This window comes from Magallana gigas, chromosome 5 (genome assembly GCF_963853765.1).
Source record: "Magallana gigas chromosome 5, xbMagGiga1.1, whole genome shotgun sequence".
Lineage (NCBI taxonomy): Eukaryota > Metazoa > Mollusca > Bivalvia > Ostreida > Ostreidae > Magallana > Magallana gigas.
Genome location: NC_088857.1, coordinates 40,569,729 through 40,588,684, shown reverse-complemented (window position 1 = coordinate 40,588,684; position 18,956 = coordinate 40,569,729). Strand labels below are relative to the sequence as shown.

At 37.2% G+C, this 18,956-nt stretch overlaps 2 protein-coding genes across 2 annotated transcripts; both read right to left on the bottom strand.

Annotated features, from left to right (window-relative positions):
* Positions 1–1,151: 1,151 nt before the first annotated feature.
* LOC105322214 (probable acyl-CoA dehydrogenase 6) lies at positions 1,152–6,624 on the bottom strand. Its single transcript, XM_011420794.4, has 9 exons — positions 6,425–6,624; positions 5,952–6,072; positions 5,487–5,616; positions 5,000–5,106; positions 4,729–4,896; positions 3,531–3,704; positions 3,150–3,311; positions 2,422–2,572; positions 1,152–1,934 (listed from the first exon to the last, which is right to left on the bottom strand). Exons 1-9 carry the CDS (start codon positions 6,590–6,592, stop codon positions 1,832–1,834), a joined length of 1,284 nt encoding a protein of 427 aa, XP_011419096.3. The 5' UTR covers positions 6,593–6,624; the 3' UTR covers positions 1,152–1,831.
* A 1,890-nt stretch (positions 6,625–8,514) lies between these two features.
* LOC136275686 (uncharacterized) lies at positions 8,515–12,896 on the bottom strand. Its single transcript, XM_066085396.1, has one exon. It carries the CDS (start codon positions 12,764–12,766, stop codon positions 9,578–9,580), a length of 3,189 nt encoding a protein of 1,062 aa, XP_065941468.1. The 5' UTR covers positions 12,767–12,896; the 3' UTR covers positions 8,515–9,577.
* Positions 12,897–18,956: the final 6,060 nt, after the last annotated feature.

Here is an 18,956-nt window from a genome sequence, read left to right as displayed (position 1 = left end):
TCGTCACTTTTTTGCCGATTATCATTATTTTGATTTGCCATTTTCTAAAACTAAAGGCTTTGAGGGAGTCCGTGATGAATAATAGACAATCAACACGTGACAGAATGTCAAAGGTCGTGTCGGTCGTCATCTTGACGTATCTCGTGACGACACTTCCTATAAATATACACGATACGATCAAACTGGCAGGGAAGATAGAACTATCGACTGTTTATTTCATAATATACAGAATAGCATTTATCTTACTTCACTTGAACTTTACAATCAATCCTTTTATTTACTTCTTATTTACTCCACAGTGCCGTCGAATTTTAATGATGGTCAAATGTTTACCTTGCTACAAAAGAAGCGAGGAAATTCACTCCAGACAGACGGGAAGTACGCTGTTGTCACATGACCACAGCGCGGGAAGACATGACACTAACGTATGCCATACGGCAATCTGAACTCTACACATGAAAGATAGCAATTGTAAAATAGCTACCCGTTGGACAATAAATAACTTTACTCAATGAATCTCTTTTTTATTTCAAAGACGTTAGAGTGAAAAGAATAAATCATATAATGCAATGAGTACAACTGTATTTCAATATCATAGATCAATGCTGTCAACTTCTTCTTGTGTTAATTAGAAAACAAAATTGAAGAGATCATGTATCATCACAAATTCTACTACAGTTATTGCCGAGATCAAAGAGATGCCGCAGATATTATTCTCCAATATACCACGAACGTCATCAGTGAATTATCAGATCAGAAATACCTATATGTCTGGCACTGATCATGAAAATACAACTTCAAACCGCAGGCACGTAGCATCAGGGGGCCTGGCCCCCCACTTTTTTGCGCAGCAAATATTTTTCTTAAATTTACATACAAAAATTGAATTAAGATGGAGTTGCCCCCCCCCCCCCCCCCCCCCACTGTTATGGGACCATGTAAAAATTTACATTGAAAATAAGGAAATAATCGTAAAATTGAAGTTAAAAGTATACCCTACCCCCTCGGTTTAGGATTTTAAGGATTTTAGTAACTATTTTCCTTTTTTTTTTTGTTTTTTGTTTTTTTGGCTTGTCAAGATTTTTTGGATGAGTCTGCAGCTCTTCCTAGGACCTCCCTAGCACATTATCACTGCGTGCTTTTACATAAAATATATAACGTGTACCGTAGAAGTAATAATCGTATTAAATTGCCCTTAAAATATTAGGAATATGATTCAAAGATATTTTATAAATAAGTGAAGAGTATTAAAAATCCAAAGAAAAATTCTGTCGTCTGCAAGTGATTCCTTTGATGGATACACGTTAACATTACTAACAAAACCGTTGGGGTTACACGGAACAGCTGTCAAAATGACCTAGATCATCTCTCTATAGGAGAAACGATCTGTAGAAATACTGGGCTGTTAGTAGAATAGAAATAAAGTTCTTGTTATTGTGAATGTTGCAGGATAACCTCCTCAGTCTCAAAATGTTGTTTGAAATATAAAAGCCTCGGCTAGCGCCTCGGCTTTTATATTTCAAAGCAACATTTCTCGACCATGGAGGTTATTCTGCTACATTCATCAATTTAACATCACGTTCGTTGATTTGGATTATTTAAAATTATATGTAATCTGATATCATAATTATTATATCAAATCACTAAGGACTTGTCATCATGATGCATACAAGATCAAGTACATGTGTAAATCTGCTAAAATGTCTTCATTACATAAAATGAAATTGAGTATAATCATAAAGAACAATTATGTACATGAGCCATTTAGTTCGCATGTATAGTAAAAAAACCTACAGTCAATCACAAATAAGCTTTTGTTTGCCAACAGGCTTCACTTTTGCTTTGGTGGTTTTGGTAAGGTGTTCATATATTTACATATGATTGACAGCATGACTTCATCAGCCCCTCCTCCTATAGACAACAGACGGAAATCTCTGCAATGAACAACAAAACCAGGTTTTCAATCAGGCATGCTTCACATCAAGGCACTGCATTAACCATTACAGGGTTTTGGTATGCATACACTCTATTCTACCCTAGGCTTAAACGTGGAGTTCAGGCAGATCAGGTCACATGTAATCTTTGTTCTATGAAAGCTGTCTGAGAGGAATGATATCAAAACATCAGATAACTGTAGAACGCTACATATAACTTATAAGCCGTTGCTTCTTTTTGGTCAATAAAACCAACGAAGTACCAACAGTGAAAACAATATTTTTGATTTTAATCTATAGTTTCTTTGGTCTTTCAGCAATGGAGATATAATCTGCCTATAAATAAACAAATGTTTAATTAATTGTGTATACCATGTATCTGTGAATTCCCAGTCTCAAATCCTATACTCTATTTGTTCTTTGAGTACAGGTACTTGCGGTACCATCAGCACATAAATATACAAAACCGGTGATTATCTGTGCATACCTGTAGAACCTGCTTACAAGGACCTCGTTAGTGAAGCCCATCCCTCCCCAGAACTGTAGGCAGGAGTCTGTAACCTCCCGAGCCAGGCGCCCTGCCTTCAGCTTGCACATGGAGGCCAGTCTTGTCATATCCTGTCCGCTCACGTAGTCGCCTACAAAAGAACAGTTGTCAACTACGACCATACTAGTTATCAGATGTAAATTTCTTCTGTAATAGTAACACACACAAATAACATTGAAGTTACGAAAGATACATCAAAATTTAAAATGATTCTCAAGTAAATGTCTTTAATAACCTTAAAAATATTCTTCTGTTCAACTATAACAGACTGAATTTACATTTAGATAATAGTCAAGCACTAATACTATCAGTTAACTTACTTCAATTTCATTTTATGTGATGATAAATCACTGAATGTAAAAGAAATTTTGCAAAATTACTTTTGATTGCAAAAAAAAACCCAACCCAGTAGCATATCTCAATTACATGTATACATCCATTGCATTTCTCTATTCATTGACTGGTAAATAAAGCAAACTTCCCTCTCCCACAAAAAATTAACATTATCTTACAAAATAGCTTGATGTTTTTAGTGTTAAAGAAATTATTCCTCACTCTATCATAAATATTTCCATACTGGTACCCTTATGTACGGTAATACATACCCACACAACGGTAATACATACCCACACTACGGTAATACATACCCACACTACGGTAATACATACCCACACTACGGTAGATCAGCGACCTGAGACACTCCACCTCTGTGGACAGTTCTGCTAGCCTGAAGTGTATGGTCTGGTTGTTTAGGAGAGGTGAGCCAAAAACCTTCCTCTGTCTGCAGTAATCAGCAGTTGATGCGATCAAATTATCAAGGGGCTGCACAGCTATAAAAGGAAACCATTAAGCAAATTTAAAAACGCCACATCACTATTTGAAATTAACAACAGAACAATATCTAATATAAAAAAAAAAATTATGTGATTTTTACATTTCACCAAAATGATATTTTCCAGGTGGTTTTTATTTAATGAATTGTACAGAATTATGAAATCAATACAATGAGGGACATCTAATTTGACTGATGTATGACACCTGTTACTTACTGGCAGCTGCTCCATATAGTCGCTCTTCCTGGAACTGCAGCATCTGGTACGTGAACCCCATCCCCTCCTCCCCAATTACATGATCCTGAGGAACCCGTACATCCTCAAAGTAAATCTGGGCCGTGTCAGAACACCTCATGCCCATCTTGTCAATCTTTTTTGCAACGGTGATTCCTGCAATATAAATTAAAGTTGTACATGGAGCTTAAATATTAAAACTTTTAACAATCTGATGGTTATCAGAAAATTACTTACTGGTACTGTACCAGTTATCGGCTAAGACCAGTTATCGGCTAAACTGAGAGTTCGGGTTTATAGCACGCGACAATCCAAGATATTTTAATTCAGTCGTCTTTTTCGAATAAAGAAAAGTAAGTTTGCTTGAAAACTTTTTTGAATATGTTTTATACATGAGCTTAAACGATCATTGTTTACCGCAGATTTTACATCTTTGCACTTTCAGCAGTGGGGGGAGTGACGTAATAAGTTAAAAATAGAATATTACCTCTTTGTGATACGTTATTATATCCCTTCTTTGATTTGACATATAAAATCAATACATTTAACATGTATAAACAAAAGGAATTCACGAATTTCCGAGAGATTCGTAGTGCAATTGAACGCCTGATTGCACAATTATGTATTGAATAGTATACAATTTGGTGTATTACCGTATGATAATAAACGAATTATTTTATGAGTTTTGTTTATAATATATCATGACCCTGAATACTTTAGTCTGACCTCACAAGGGGCATAATTCAAACTACATTTAGCAGAGTATAAAATCAACATGAACACGGATTTTTACTATGTTATTATCACGAAGCCAATAACTGGTACAGTAAATCGTAAAAACTCGGCAAATTCGGGGCGTGCTTAAAAGCACAAAACAAGATGTTTTGGGTTCTAAATAATGATATAAACTAACAGATTGATAAATAAGGAGTTCACTTTTTAAAGTATGTCAAGTTTTATCCAAAAATATCAAGAAATAAGGAATGACGAAAAGAAAACGTAAAATTTTAGCCGATAACTGGTACAGTGCCAGTAAACATGCAAATAATAAATCTATCTAACAGGGAGTTTCCTCACTTCAAATATCTGATTTGTTCATGAGGAGACATATTTATGTTGTTCATACTTATAATAAAGAAGACATATAATTTAGTTTACATGGGGACAAATGACACCATACCTGGTAAGTTCATTGGGAGACAGATGAGTGACTTGTTCCTGTGTGCCGGACCCTCACTAGTGTTTGCCAGGAGACACATCCAATCCGCCTGGGCTCCGTTAGTGATCCACATTTTTCCACCATTGATAATGTAATCTCCATCCTTTTTAACAGCTGTAGTTTTCACACCTACCAAGTAATATGAATATAAAGAAACAAAAATACAACAAAAAGAGAAATTTAGCAAATTGAACAAATGCATATATAAAACTATACAGGTAAATTGACTTACTAGCCACATCTGATCCTCCCCCGACCTCACTGACCCCAATACAGGACACAAAATCACCAGATATAGATGGAGCTAGAAACTCTCTCTTGAGTTTGTCACTGCCAAATCTAAATTTATGATGAGATTTCGGATATCGATGAAAACTTCTTGTCATTTATATTAATGTAAAACCTCCAATTATTGATCATTATGCATGTATTAGTGAAACACTATGAACCAGACAATAATTAAGTTTCATGAAATAAATTTTGACCTTCTGTTTGGCCACCAACAAGACAATGACCTTTTGGCATTTCATATTAATATTTTAAAAAATAATTGCTAGACCTTGGAAATAAACAGGTAAAACTGATTTACACATGGACTATAAATACCCTCCTTTACAGCTATCAAGACTTTACGTACCAAAGACAAGTGCATGACTGAGGGTAATACAAAAGAAGACCATTTTAAAATCAATTTGCTACAGACAATGAAAAGTGAATACTTGGCCAGTGCTGGAGTTGACATGTCAGTCTGAACACCAATAGCCATAGGAACACCGCCACAGTTAATGTTGCCTAATTCTTCTGCTAGAGCCACACTGTAGGTGTAGTCCAGGCCCAAACCTCCATATTCTGAAATAATGAACGCTCCATAGATAATTTGTTGATCCAGCACAAAATTTGCGAAAATGGGGAAAATGTGTATCATTTTAAATTTGCGCCAGTCATTTTTTGCAATTTAAAAAGGTTTTTATAGAAAATAATACAGAACATAATTTCGCGTATTCAAAAATTTGTGATTTAAAAGACATCGCAAAAAAAGTGAAAATTAGATCATCGAGAAATTACCGGATGTACGGTATTCAAGGGAATAGTGATTTTTGAAGTAGTAAATTAATTAATGGAAAGGTAAAATGATTTCACTCATTATTTTTTCTCCCTAATATAAATGTACATTTGATGCTTACCTGTTGGTTTGGTGACACCAAGAAGACCCGCATTTCCCAAAGTTTTGAACACTTTCTTGGCAGGAAACTGCCCCTCTTGTTCCCATTGGTCAACATATGGATTGATCTCCTTGTCAATTATCTAATGTGTATAAATAAAAAGGTTAAAATAAATAGGATTAAACTCATGAAAAAGTAAGTTTGCATAAAATCAAGTAAGTCAACTACTGCATTTGTTGTTATAGATTCAGACTTGCTTAATGAAAATTTTACTTCAACATGCAGTAAATTGTTATAATCTGTACAGTATCTTAACAGAGTTTAATGCTTTATATGCTTCGGTTGATTTCCTGGGATTTATTGTGAATTATCCTACTTCGCGTTGCAAATGACTGCAGATGACAATAAATACAATTATTTTAAGTGTGTAAACACTTTGATCATCATCAACAGCTCATCAACAGATCAAAGTGCATCAATAACAAATTCCGTGCCTTTTTCAATGTATCTCGCAATTGCTGGTGTTCCTCTGTAAATAATCCGTTTGAATTATCACTCGATTTCTTCCGTTCAATGTGAGTTGAACATAGTCTTTTACTTTGTCTCCCTAATTTCACAAAATTTCTACTAGCGATCTTGTTCAACAACATATTTGTTGACATCTTGTATAATATCGGGAACGAACACTGAATAACGAACCCGATGTTTGTTCTCTCTCTCTCTCTCTCTCTCTCTCTCTCTCTCTCTCTCTCTCTCTCTCTCTCTCTCTCTCTCTCTCTCTCTCTCTCTCTCTCTCTCTAATTGATTCGTTAATCGAATATCAAATTAGAAATTGAAATACTTATCAGATACTTATCAAATTGAGGCCATCCCATCCCATCGAAACACTTATAAATGTCACCGACACAAATTAATTAAATTTTTATTCAATGAGTTTGGTGCTTAAAAACTGTTTAAAAATCAATACAAACAAGACCAAAGTTGTTATTTTCGACATAAGTGTTCACCTTATTAATGAAAATCTCACTTTTTGAAAATTCACATATGGAATGATTTAAATATTTTTATATTATAGCCGCCCGCCGTATAACTATGTCCTCCTATGGCTCATTCAAAGAAGCAAGATTTGATCTATATTATAAAGTTCTTACACCTCTTTCAAACTATGCAAAGACCTAAAATTTTTACATCTTTTTGATCATACAATAAACTAAAGCTATAGCATTATATGTGGTTATGAAATTTGGGGAACACATATACATTACATCACGCATGTACACGAAAAAGACAAGCATTTATGTGATATTTTTAAAACTAGGGAAGTGAAAGACTAAATATCAAATTTTGTAAATAGGTATTAGCAGCTGAGTAAAAAAGTACAAATATTGCAATTATTTCTGAACTGGGACGAAATCCTTTGTATTTTTCAATACTTTGTAATTCGAAGCATCTTTAATATTATACTGGTATATGTTAATTGGAATTAAGTGCAGAATCATCCCTGTTATACAATGCGTCTAAAAGAAAATATTTATTATTAGCCTATCCAACGTTAACTGTTGGTACAAAAGTGTAGTATTTTTCAGTCAGAAAATTAACAGTACTGGGCAAAGAATTCCTTCAGGAAGAAACAAAACATGTTTATTATGTAAGCAAAATTGTGTAAAAGACAAGTGTCACGTCTTACTGATTGTCCAATATATAAAGAAGAAAGAAATACAAATTTTTATTGGATCTCAATAACAAAAATTTCATGTTATTCACAAAGATCGAAAGACTAAATATAATTTATCTGGTTCATATCCGAAGAAGACAGAACAATAATTACAAAGTTAAGTGAATTTCTTATTAATGCTTTCAAGAAAAAAGACAGAATACTTTGAGATTTAAATAAACTAGTGAAACACTTATACATTTCATGATATCATCTTTATATTTGCATTAGCTATTTTCTGACTACATATATAGATATGTATATTGTTGATGTATTAGTGTATATAGGTATCCACATGATTTACCCACCTGCTGCACTTTCATATACATGTATGCGTGAGTATGGACTATTCTGTATGTGAAATCTCTCATTTAGGAATTTCTCTCAATAATAATTGTGAACTTGCATAACCTCTTGGCCCAAACAGAAATAACCTATCTTATCTTATCTTAAAATCTGTATCATTAAATATTTAGCACAATTTAGATCAATCAATGATCGACTTTGTTTTCAATACTTTTGCGGGATTTTGTAAATCATGAAAATACATATATTGCTTTGACGATTTTTGTTTAAAGCAATAAAAGCTGTATTCTTCAAAAATCTATATTTTGTTCAAATACTCGTTATTTGATAATTCTGCATGTAACTTGAAGTTTTCTGATGACTCGAGCGTTAATGCTCAAAGGAAATATTTATGCACTGTGGAATGGGGTATACATATATAACACACCAATGATGACAGGGTTGTGCAGGATAACAATAATGTAATTTTGGGCGACTTTTACCAACTTAACCAATTTATTCATCGCGCTCACCGCGAAGCATTCAGAGATCACCATGAAAAAGTACTTTAAAGAAAACTGGAACTGTGTACCAGTTTTGGATATTTTATTGACAACAGTTTTTATACAGCCACAACCAATGGAAGTTTGATTTGATGTGTGCTGGAAATAGCACATACATTGTATGGTTAAATGTACAACATATTTCATGTGAAAACGGTTTGTTTAGAAAATAAGTAAATAATCGTCACTGAGAATAAAATCAATATTTATAAGGAAAGTCAACCAAGCAAGACCCAATCATGAATGTTTTAACTCGGGTTGCTATAAAAAGAACGCCACTCAGTTTCTTCATCTCGACCTGTGTACCTTTTAGACCGAAAGTAGCCCTTCAATACGAAGAGGAGGAATATATTGAAATCTTACTTGAAATCTTACTGAGGCGGGTTATAATGAAGGTTGCCGATAATAAAAAGTTAGCTGCACAACCTGGAACGTACAACGGATTTAGAACTCTTTTAACAATTTATATGTGCAAAGGGTCTTTAGAAAAGAGCGAAACTGAGATTAACCTTTGGAATACATCTTATCTACATGTAATTAAATGGCCACTCTACCATTTGGTCCGGTATTTCAAAGGCTTACAAAATTTCATTAAAGTTTTCAATTATTTTAAATGCTATATTAATTTGAAATTTTTAGTACTCAGTTTATGGTCTTCCGGCCAGGAAATGAACGTCAGTGGCGTCAGAAAGAAATTGAAAGGGGGGCTAGATTCATCAGAAATTTTGACAAGCAACAAAAAAAAGCAAGAAAAAGAAAAAAAGTGGCCAAGCTTCAATGTATCAGCTCACATAAACCCTATGAAAAACCGTAGTATATAGGTATCATCAAACAGATTACTATATTGTTTTATACAGTGACTTTCTTCGGTAATAAAAATAGGTAGATGGGTCGTATAAATAATTTCTTAAACACGTCTGTTACCTTATTTATTCCAGTTAGATAGTTGACAGCTATAATTAAAAACACTCTACAAAACACGAGTTTTAAGTAACTTGATATTGTCCACATCAAGAACACTAATATATCAGATGTATTTGTAATACCAGTATATTTACTCTGTTAACTCTATTCTAGTTTTAGAATCACGTTTTCTGTTGTTTTAATATTCCTAAAATTACATTACATAATACACGAATTCTCTCACAACTTTGTTTTCTTGCCACTTCTAGCTCATTGTCTGGGATCACCCTTATGTGAGAATTTACAAAAGTAAATACGTCCATATAGGGTAGGAAATAATAAGGTAAACGATATTCCTTGGCGAACGCCTGTAGCTTTTCATATATCTTAATTGTCAATTCTAGCAAAGTAAATGTATTCGATTTGTCTTCTCGTAAAACATAAAATAAACAGGTTTTTAACATATAACTTGAAATCTCTTCTGAGGCAGATACGACATCACCACCCTCCCATTCAATATCATCTTCTTCGATTTCTTCGTCATCGTCTTCTTCATCATCTTTTTCCTCACCGCCTTCTTCATCATCTTTATCGTTTTCAATCGAACAATCTTTCTCATCCATTTCCTCTTCAATCGAACAATCGTCCTCTTCATCGTTATCAATTGAACAAACTTTCTCGTCATCTTCATCAACACTTACGAAATCTCTCTCATTATCTTCATTACCATCAGTAGATAAACCACCCTCTCCTTCTGATAGACTGTTTTCTTCACTACATGCCAAGTTTGTTTCGTCATCTAGAGTTTCTGTCTCTTCATAAATATCTTTCTTTTCTGATTCATTAGTCTCGTCCATTTCAGCGGAATTAGGCTCAATCTCATAAGGTTTAAAATAGATCAGTTTGTGTTTTTCACTTTCATAAACTGAAGTTTTACAGTTCATTCCCATTTGTGCATCAAAGTATATTTTCTTCTTCTTTATGGATTGGTCCTTTGGGGTGAATAACTTACGAACATTGTAACTGCCGTCAATTTCCATAATCCATGGCGAAACACCGTTGTGCTCCCTTTGCTGTTCGTTTGTTTTTAAGTCCCCAGATTGTTTTTCAGACACGTTGCTTTGTACAATAGACATTAAACATTTGTCAGAGTCCTTCTCCGTGACAGTTCCGACTTCTTCATTTGTATGGGTCTTAATACTCCTTTTAACTTGTCTTTCATCTGATTTCTGTAGCATTGACTCGTCTAAAATTCTAAACTCTGGAGATTCAAACTTTTCAAAGTTATCTTCATTAAACTGCACTTTAGGGGAGAAGTTAATGCTCTTTAAAATTTTTGCTGCCGCGTAGCTCTCAATACATATCTGCGGAAGACTTCTCAGGTACTGTTTCTCCATCAAGGAACTTGATATCCTCACCAAATGCTCGTTGTCTTTGTCTTTCCATTGACTGCATTCTGGTGAGTGAAAAATCAAAAGAAACTGTTCACCATCAGGACATATGGGTATATCTGTAATGGACTCCTTTGGTCTCCAGTCTGGCATCAATACACCGGGAACAATATCCACACCCACAATCATATGCTTCATGATGCTACCAAACCAGTGAAGTTCAAGCTTTAAAATCGGTTTGTCGGTTGGGTACCCGAGAAGACCGTCAAAATACAAATGTTTAAACGTCCACACCTCAGGTTCGTTTAGAGCTGCGGTAATAAGGTCTTGAAAAGCACCTCGAATTAGATGTGCTGAGAGAATTGTTCCATCAAGAAATGTTTGTAACTTTTGCAAGTCTTCACAGGAATTGGAGATTGCCTCTAAACGAACGAATCCACTATTTAAAATTTCGTCATCCTGGCATGGTATGCAAAGCTTTGAAAAGTTATCCAAGCAAAATACGAAATCAAATTCGGCGGGATCGCCAATTTTTGTGCCTTCGGCCGAGCTTCCGGTTGGGTAAACTGTACAAGAGAAAAGTGGATTGAGCCTGCCAACAACTGTCGCTATCTTTTGCATTAGAGTTGTGACTTCAGACGTGATCTGCCTCGTTTCGGGTCTCAGTGACGTCATCCCAAGCCTTGAAGAACTGATTAGCGACGTCAAAAGAATAGCTGGATCATCATTTATCCCTACAGTGTCTTTCAAGACGAATTTCATATTTTCTGTCTCTTCTTGATTTATGAAAAGTCTGCAGTACTTTGTTTCATAACCAGGTTCACTGATCTCTGAATCTGGTTTACCAAGGAGACCGTATATATGATCGTTACCCACATGCAATGCTAGATCTAGTGGTGTAAAACCATTGTTATCTTGGGCATCCAGATTTGCCCCATGTTGAATGAGTGCTCTGATCATTGCTATTTCCCCGTACCACGCGGCATAGTGAAGTACAGAAGAACCATGTACGTCTACAGAGCTGCAGTCTACTCCAGCAGCGAGAAAATTCTCAAAAACCGGTAAATGCTCGGAAAAATTCTGAGAGATGACAATGCTTGACGAGGGAAGATCTTCAGGGGTATACAGGGCGATGTTTGTGATTGGACTTCTTCCAAATTTGTCTTTTATGCAGAAATTCGCGCCATACTGTTTCAGCAATTCAAAACAACTGTTTGTGAAGACTCGAAAAATACAGGTTTGGCCAAATATGTCTGTTTGATTCGGGTTCGCCCCTGCCTTTAATAGAATCTCAGCGATTTCGGAACGTCTCCTTAATATCGTCTCCATGAGGGGCGTTGTTCCTATTTTGGACGAAGTGTTTACATCGCTACCACAGTCAACCATTAGTTGGACTGTATCAGCAGAGCAGGACGAGTTTCCGATATACGTATAAAATGCTGAGTAGTCATTGTTTTCTTTTTGATTTAACAATGCAGGGGCGTTGAAACTCAATATTTCCCCGCGAAGTAAACTCTGAATGAAGTTCTCTTTCTCTCTCAGTATTTCCCGGTAATTCTCCTTTTCTTTGACATGATCACTGAAATCTGACATGAACATATGAAACAGAGAGTACCCGTCATTGTCCTGTATAGTCATTTGGTAATCCTTTCCATGAGTTAGTAGGTATCTAATAATCTCAGGAATAGATTCTAAGTAGTTGTTAATCACCGAATGAAGAGGAGTTTCTCCATTGTTGTTTTGTAGGTTGATGTCTGCCCCGCCGTTAATAAGGATCTGAATTCCTCGCTTTACTTCCTCCAAGTCTGTGAATGTATTAGAATTCAGAAGACAATGTAACACAGTATTCCCATTCTTATCCTTGAGATTTACTTCAGAGTCAAAGTTTCCATCCAGCAAAGCATTCTCGAGATAGAGAATATCGTTTTCTGTTGCTGCTTTGTGAAGGGAGACCCTTCTATAAACAACCTGCCCCGCCATGTTCGTCTGTACATACGTTGTTGCGATGTGATATTTAAAGATTTAAAGTTTTGAGCAATGATCGATCTAGCGTGAAATGTCTGTATGTATCGATCTCTTTCCTTCAAAATAAAAATGAAATCTAAACGCCCGTGAATAGACACATTTTGGTTCTGTTACGCTTCAGACAAAAAATCTCAGAGGCTGATGTTTTGTTCAGAGTAAGCATTATATAGTAGTTGATTTAACTCTGTTACGAGTTTTTGCTTTCACCAATTTTTGATTGATATTTCGATAAACATAGATACCTTTGTGCTAAAACTACGTTCATCCACTAATATGAAAAATGTCCAGATCATCTGTTTTGAAACGACCCCTCTACCGCTTCAGGTTTCAATACACATCCAAAAATAGAAAGTCTACGTGGATTTTGCATTGCATCAGCCATTAATAAGCCCGGATGATAACGTTGAAAAACTGCGCGACGTATCCCGAGTACCTCCGAATCGAGAAAAGATGTAAAAATTTCCCATTAATCTTCGTAAGAAATTTGTTTTCTTTCCTGTGAACTTTTATTAGTAAACATTTTTAATTGTTCAATGAAAATATATTGGACACATTCCCTTTTATCGATCTCAACTGTATTTCTTTCACAGGTATGTGTATTTTTATCAAAAATCATCAAAAAGCGATGGAAGCAATAACTTGGGAAAGACTACTAGTATAAGTATTTTGTGAAGGAGAGGAATATTGATATTGATGTTCATGTTTGATCATGAAAAGAGAAGTCACGGATGTTGTCAGAGTATTCTAAAGAGCCGAGCCGTCAGTTGATTTGTCATATCTACATATTTGTAAATTTATGCTGTGAATTCAGAGAACTTAGAATTTGCAGTATGACACGTAATTTAACACTTCTCCTGAGTGTAGTACAGATATGGCGACCAAAATCGATCCCGTTACAAGTAGTCTGTCATATCTGGATCAATAAACAGCAACACTAAAACATGTTTAGCAGGGATATATTATTGTCTGATTCCGTTGTCACCCAGCAACTCGAAGAATGTTCATATGGGGTTAAATTTCAACTGCAGTGGCGGCTGCGAGAGTTACAGCTTACAGCCACGTAGCATCGTTTTTTAATGTAGGGGGTCAAAAATAAAAAGAAAAAAAAAGGGGGGGGGAGGGGGAGATGAACGTACGAAACTTGAAATTTCCCCAAATCATGTTTACAAATCCTTATCCGGGGGAAGGTTGGGATGGGGGTAGCGTACTGTACCTGAAGCTTTAATTTCAGTTGTTATTTTCCTTCCTTTCACTTTCAATGTTTTACTTGCTCTCTAAAGATTGCACTTAAATGTATTCTGTCAAAGACAAAATCTGAAAATGAGTCCTATAAAACGTTTTACTGGTACGAAGAAATACGTTAGTCAAGCTGCAGTGCAATGTAGATGCCCCATGACGACAAAAGCAACAAAAACTTATTCAAAATAGAATGTAGATTCAATTTGCTAAAAAAAAATTATTATTTTACGAGAAATTTTTGTGATGACATCTTTTAAATCCTGCCTTCTCTAATTAGTGAACTTTTGCCAACCAATGATAAGTTTCTTTAACTACTATGTAGTATATCTACAAACTTGTGCATTTTGCAGGAAATGAAGGTGTAACGTGTTTGGGTCCGTAGATTTGGGTAGATCCGTAATCAAGACAATGATTTAAAAAAATGATTGTATGTTTATATATGTATATAAAAACCGATCAAGCAATAATTACTAAAATGATTTGTTAACAAGTACGAGTCAGTATATACAGATATTTAGTTTTAGGATTATCTATCCTTAATTTAAAAAGGCAAACAAATATAATTTGGGTGACTGGGTATGTGTCCGGCCAGGTATGTATCCGTAGGCACCTGTCCTATGCGAGCGGGTCTCGGATGTGTCCCGATCCCGAGATCTGTCCTGTACACAGACAGATCTCAATAGAAATTGTGGAAGTAATCTAATTAATTTAATTAAATACCATTCCCCTATTAACCAGTATACTAGACACCGTATACTTAATACCAGGGTAACTTTATAACCTCACCGCTTCTGTTTCGATCTTCCCACTTGGAGTTTCAACTGCAAACTGTCGACTATCAGCTAAGCAGCGCCTTATATACTAATACGCACCCGCACTACCCTCGGGAGCTATCATTATACATAACGATAAAGTCCGGTTTACGTAATAGCTTGATACATTCCGAACCCGACTCTTCCGAGCCCGACCTTTAATTGTCACATTACCCACGCCTCTATTCCTCATGCGTCCTCGCAGGATAAAAACAATCAAAAGCTGATGACAAAGAATTTAATGAGGAGAAAACATGAAATATGAAAACAATGATGAAATGATAGATGCATAGATAGACGTATCCGAACCAAATGAAACTTTAACTAAGTTCACCCTTCCAGTCTTTAAAACATACACCAAATAACATAAGGTCAAGATGAATCTTGGACTAAAGACTACCTGTCTGAACAGTTCTGTACAAAGTTTCAAAAATCAACTTTCTTACATATTGTAAAACTCCTCTCTCTCCACAATGTTCTCTACGCTTCTGCCGTTCTCATGATACTTGGTTATGGTAACCTCCTTTACTCGCTTCCGGTATCCAGCTGTCTGGGTACTCTTGTCTGCCATACCACTTACAACAGTATCTGTCTGTGTCTCAACGGTCACGCCACCTGGAACAGGATGCACTTCCGTCCTGCAGATGAATTTTCTGGGAGCCTGCACAGGGCTGGGCATAGTGCGTTTCCTGTAGATACGTCCAGCCAGCAGGTCATTGGTTTCAGTTTGAGGTCCCTCGTCTCTTGGAGTCTCCTCCAACCGTACCTCTGGATCTTCATCCCAGTCACTTTCACTGTCAGTATCATTCGTCGGTGAGCTGCTAGGGCCTGGAATGTCTTTCTCAGACTCCTTGGACAGATCGATCTCTGCATGTTTCAATCTCATGTGTTTTGCCATATATTCCTTTTTCTTAAAGGACACACGACATTTTTCACAAACCAACATGCTGCCGGCACACTTTATAACATGAGCTGTCCAGGCATCTTTCCCTTCAACTTCTTTGAAGCACACTGGACATATCTCTTTAGGCTTCTTGGGGGTCACCTTAGTATTTACCATTGTAAATCTGAAAAAAATATGTAAAATGAACTAACCTTATACAAATGGTCTCAATTTTTATTTTTTTTATGCAACAAGTAAAAACAAAACAATAGCAGGACTACTGGTCCTATGATGGATATACATGCTCTGTGATCAAGAATTAATGACATAGATAATTCTGAAATTCAGGTTCTAGTCCTGCACATAATCTTGTAACCAAGTTGGAGTACGCCTTTCGCGTCTTGGTCGGCTCCCAGCAACCAACTCGTCTGTGACTTCAACCTTTTTGTAGGATGAACCAAAGTCATCATCCAGCTCTTCCACATTTAGTTCAACATTTGCAGAGTCACTTGACTCTGGCTCGATATCCTCGCCTCTGAGTACTTGAGCTTTACAGGCTTTCATCCTGTCGCAATGAACAATTTGTTCCTTTCCATTGCGTCCACAGTTGACCTTGTATAGGACTTCGGAGATCTTTGCCAGGACCTGGAATGGTCCTCGCCAATACGATGTCAACTTTGGTGAACAACCAGTTTTCCTTTGGGGAAAGTACACATAAACTGAGTCCCCACTTTTGAATTGTTCATAGGACATCTTCATGTCGTGATAGTGTTTTTGTCGTAGAATCGCTCCCTCCGAATGTCGCCTCACCAAGTGATGAGCCCGTTCCATCCGATCAAGCAGAACCCAGACCCAGTCATGCTTTGGTACCTGTTTCCAAGATGAGGGCATATCATACACGATATCTAACGGGGTGGTAGACTCTCTACCCAGCATAAGCATGTTTGGTGTGAATCCTGTTGATTCATGCTGGGACGCTCTATATGCCATCATTACAAAAGGTATGCATTCATCCCAGTCCCGATGATTATCGTCTACATAGTTACTTAGCATGGTAGCTAAGGTTTTGTTGAACCTTTCTACCATACCATCAGACTGAGGATGGTATGGTGTGGTTCTTGTTTTTCGGATTTGCAAATGGTGGCACACCTCCTTGAATAAGAGACTCTCATACTGGCGGCCTTGGTCAGAGTGTATTAAGACAGGGACTCCAAACCTACATATTACTTCTTCTACAATTAGTCTTGCTACAGTTTGAGCCTCCATGTTCGGCATTGGGAAGGCCTCTGTCCATTTGGTGAAGTAATCTGACACCACCAGTATGTAGCGATTCCCTTTATCTGTGACTGGGAACTCCCCAAGGATATCTGTTGCTATCCTCTCCATTGGGTAACCAACTTGCAAAGGTTGCATTGGACCTCTTTTTGTCTTGAGTGGAGCTTTTCTCCGTGCACATAGGTCACATCCAGCAACATAACTCCGGACATCGCTTTGCAACCCTGGCCAGTAATAAGCTTGCCTAATCTTGTTCAATGTCTTGGTCACCCCAAGATGACCAGAGGTCTTGGAATCGTGCATCTGCTGCAAGATAAATCTTCGCTGTGAGAGCGGCATAACAATTTGGTATGTCGTATTGTTGCTTTCTTCAACTTCCCACATACGACAAAGCAATTCATCCTTCAGGACCAATCTACTCCATTGAGCCCACAATGACTTGACCATGTAACTTTCAGCAGTGACTTCGCTGTAGTCTGGACGCTTACCATCCTCCATCCAATCCTTTACAAGTCTTATATCCCGACTCTCATCTTGCATTTCTACGAGTGTTTTCGATTCAGCAGTGCTCGTGTTTTTGACCTCATGCTTTAATGTCCTGGCATATTCCTCAGGCACATCTGCTTTCTCCCAATCATCAAAATATCCGCATTGGGTACAAGGAACTCTACTTAGCCCATCTGCATTTCCATGTAATCGCCCCGCTCGATGCTCGATTTCCATATCATATGGCGAAATCACCTCTAGCCATCGAGCCAATTGCCCTTCTGGATCCTTAAACCTAAGCAACCACCGGAGAGAACTGTGATCCGTCCTAACAAGAAACTTGCGTCCATACAAGAAATGCCTGAAATGTTTTATAAACGTCACTACTGCGAAGAGTTCCTTCCTAGTCACACAGTACCTTCTCTCCGTCTTGCTGAGAACCTTACTGGCATAAGCTACTACCCTCTCTTGTCCATTTTGGATCTGTGACAAGGCTGCACCAATCGCATTTTGGCTCGCATCGGTATCAAGGATGAAGGGTTTACTGAAATCGGGATGTGTGAGGATAGGTGCTGAGGTCAGCTTTGTCTTCAATGCATCAAATGCTACCTGGCATTCATTAGTCCATTTGAAAGCAACTGATGCTTCTGTCAGTCGATGCAGAGGGCGAGCTATTTCAGCAAAGTTTGCAATGAACTTTCTATAATAGCTGCAAAGGCCAATAAAGGACCTTACTTGCGTCTTGTTTACTGGCTCTGGCCACTTCCTAACGGCTTCAACCTTTTCCGCATCCGTCTCAACCCCTTTTTCAGATATAACATGCCCCAGGTATTTGACTTGTTTTGAAAACAGCGTACATTTCCTGGCCTTTAGCTTCAAACCAGCTGTTCTTAGCTTCTCAAAGACCAGTTCTAGGTTGTGTAACATTTCTTCAAATGTTTTCCCATACACAATGACATCATCCAAATAGATGAGGCATACTTGCCATTGTAAGCCTGACAACACCGTCTCCATCAGACGTTCGAATGTTGCCGGGGCATTGCAGAGTCCAAACGGCATCACATTGAACTCAAACAAACCTTGACGGGTCACGAAGGCTGTCTTAGGCTTGTCATTTGGGTCCAGCTCAACTTGCCAGTACCCTGCGTTCAGATCGAGAGTACTGAACCACTTGGCACCGTTCAACTGATTGAGTGACTCATCGATACGGGGTAAGGGATAGGCGTCTTTCATCGTCACACTATTTAACCGCCTATAGTCTACACAAAATCTTTTGGATCCGTCCTTCTTTTGTACCAAGACGATTGCTGACGACCAAGCGCTCGATGAAGGCTCAATGATACCCCTTTTTAGCATGTCAGAAACGTGTTCATCGACTTCTTTCTGCATATGAAATGGGAGACGTCTTGGTGGCTGTTTGATAGCTGGTTGATTTCCGGTATCGATCTTG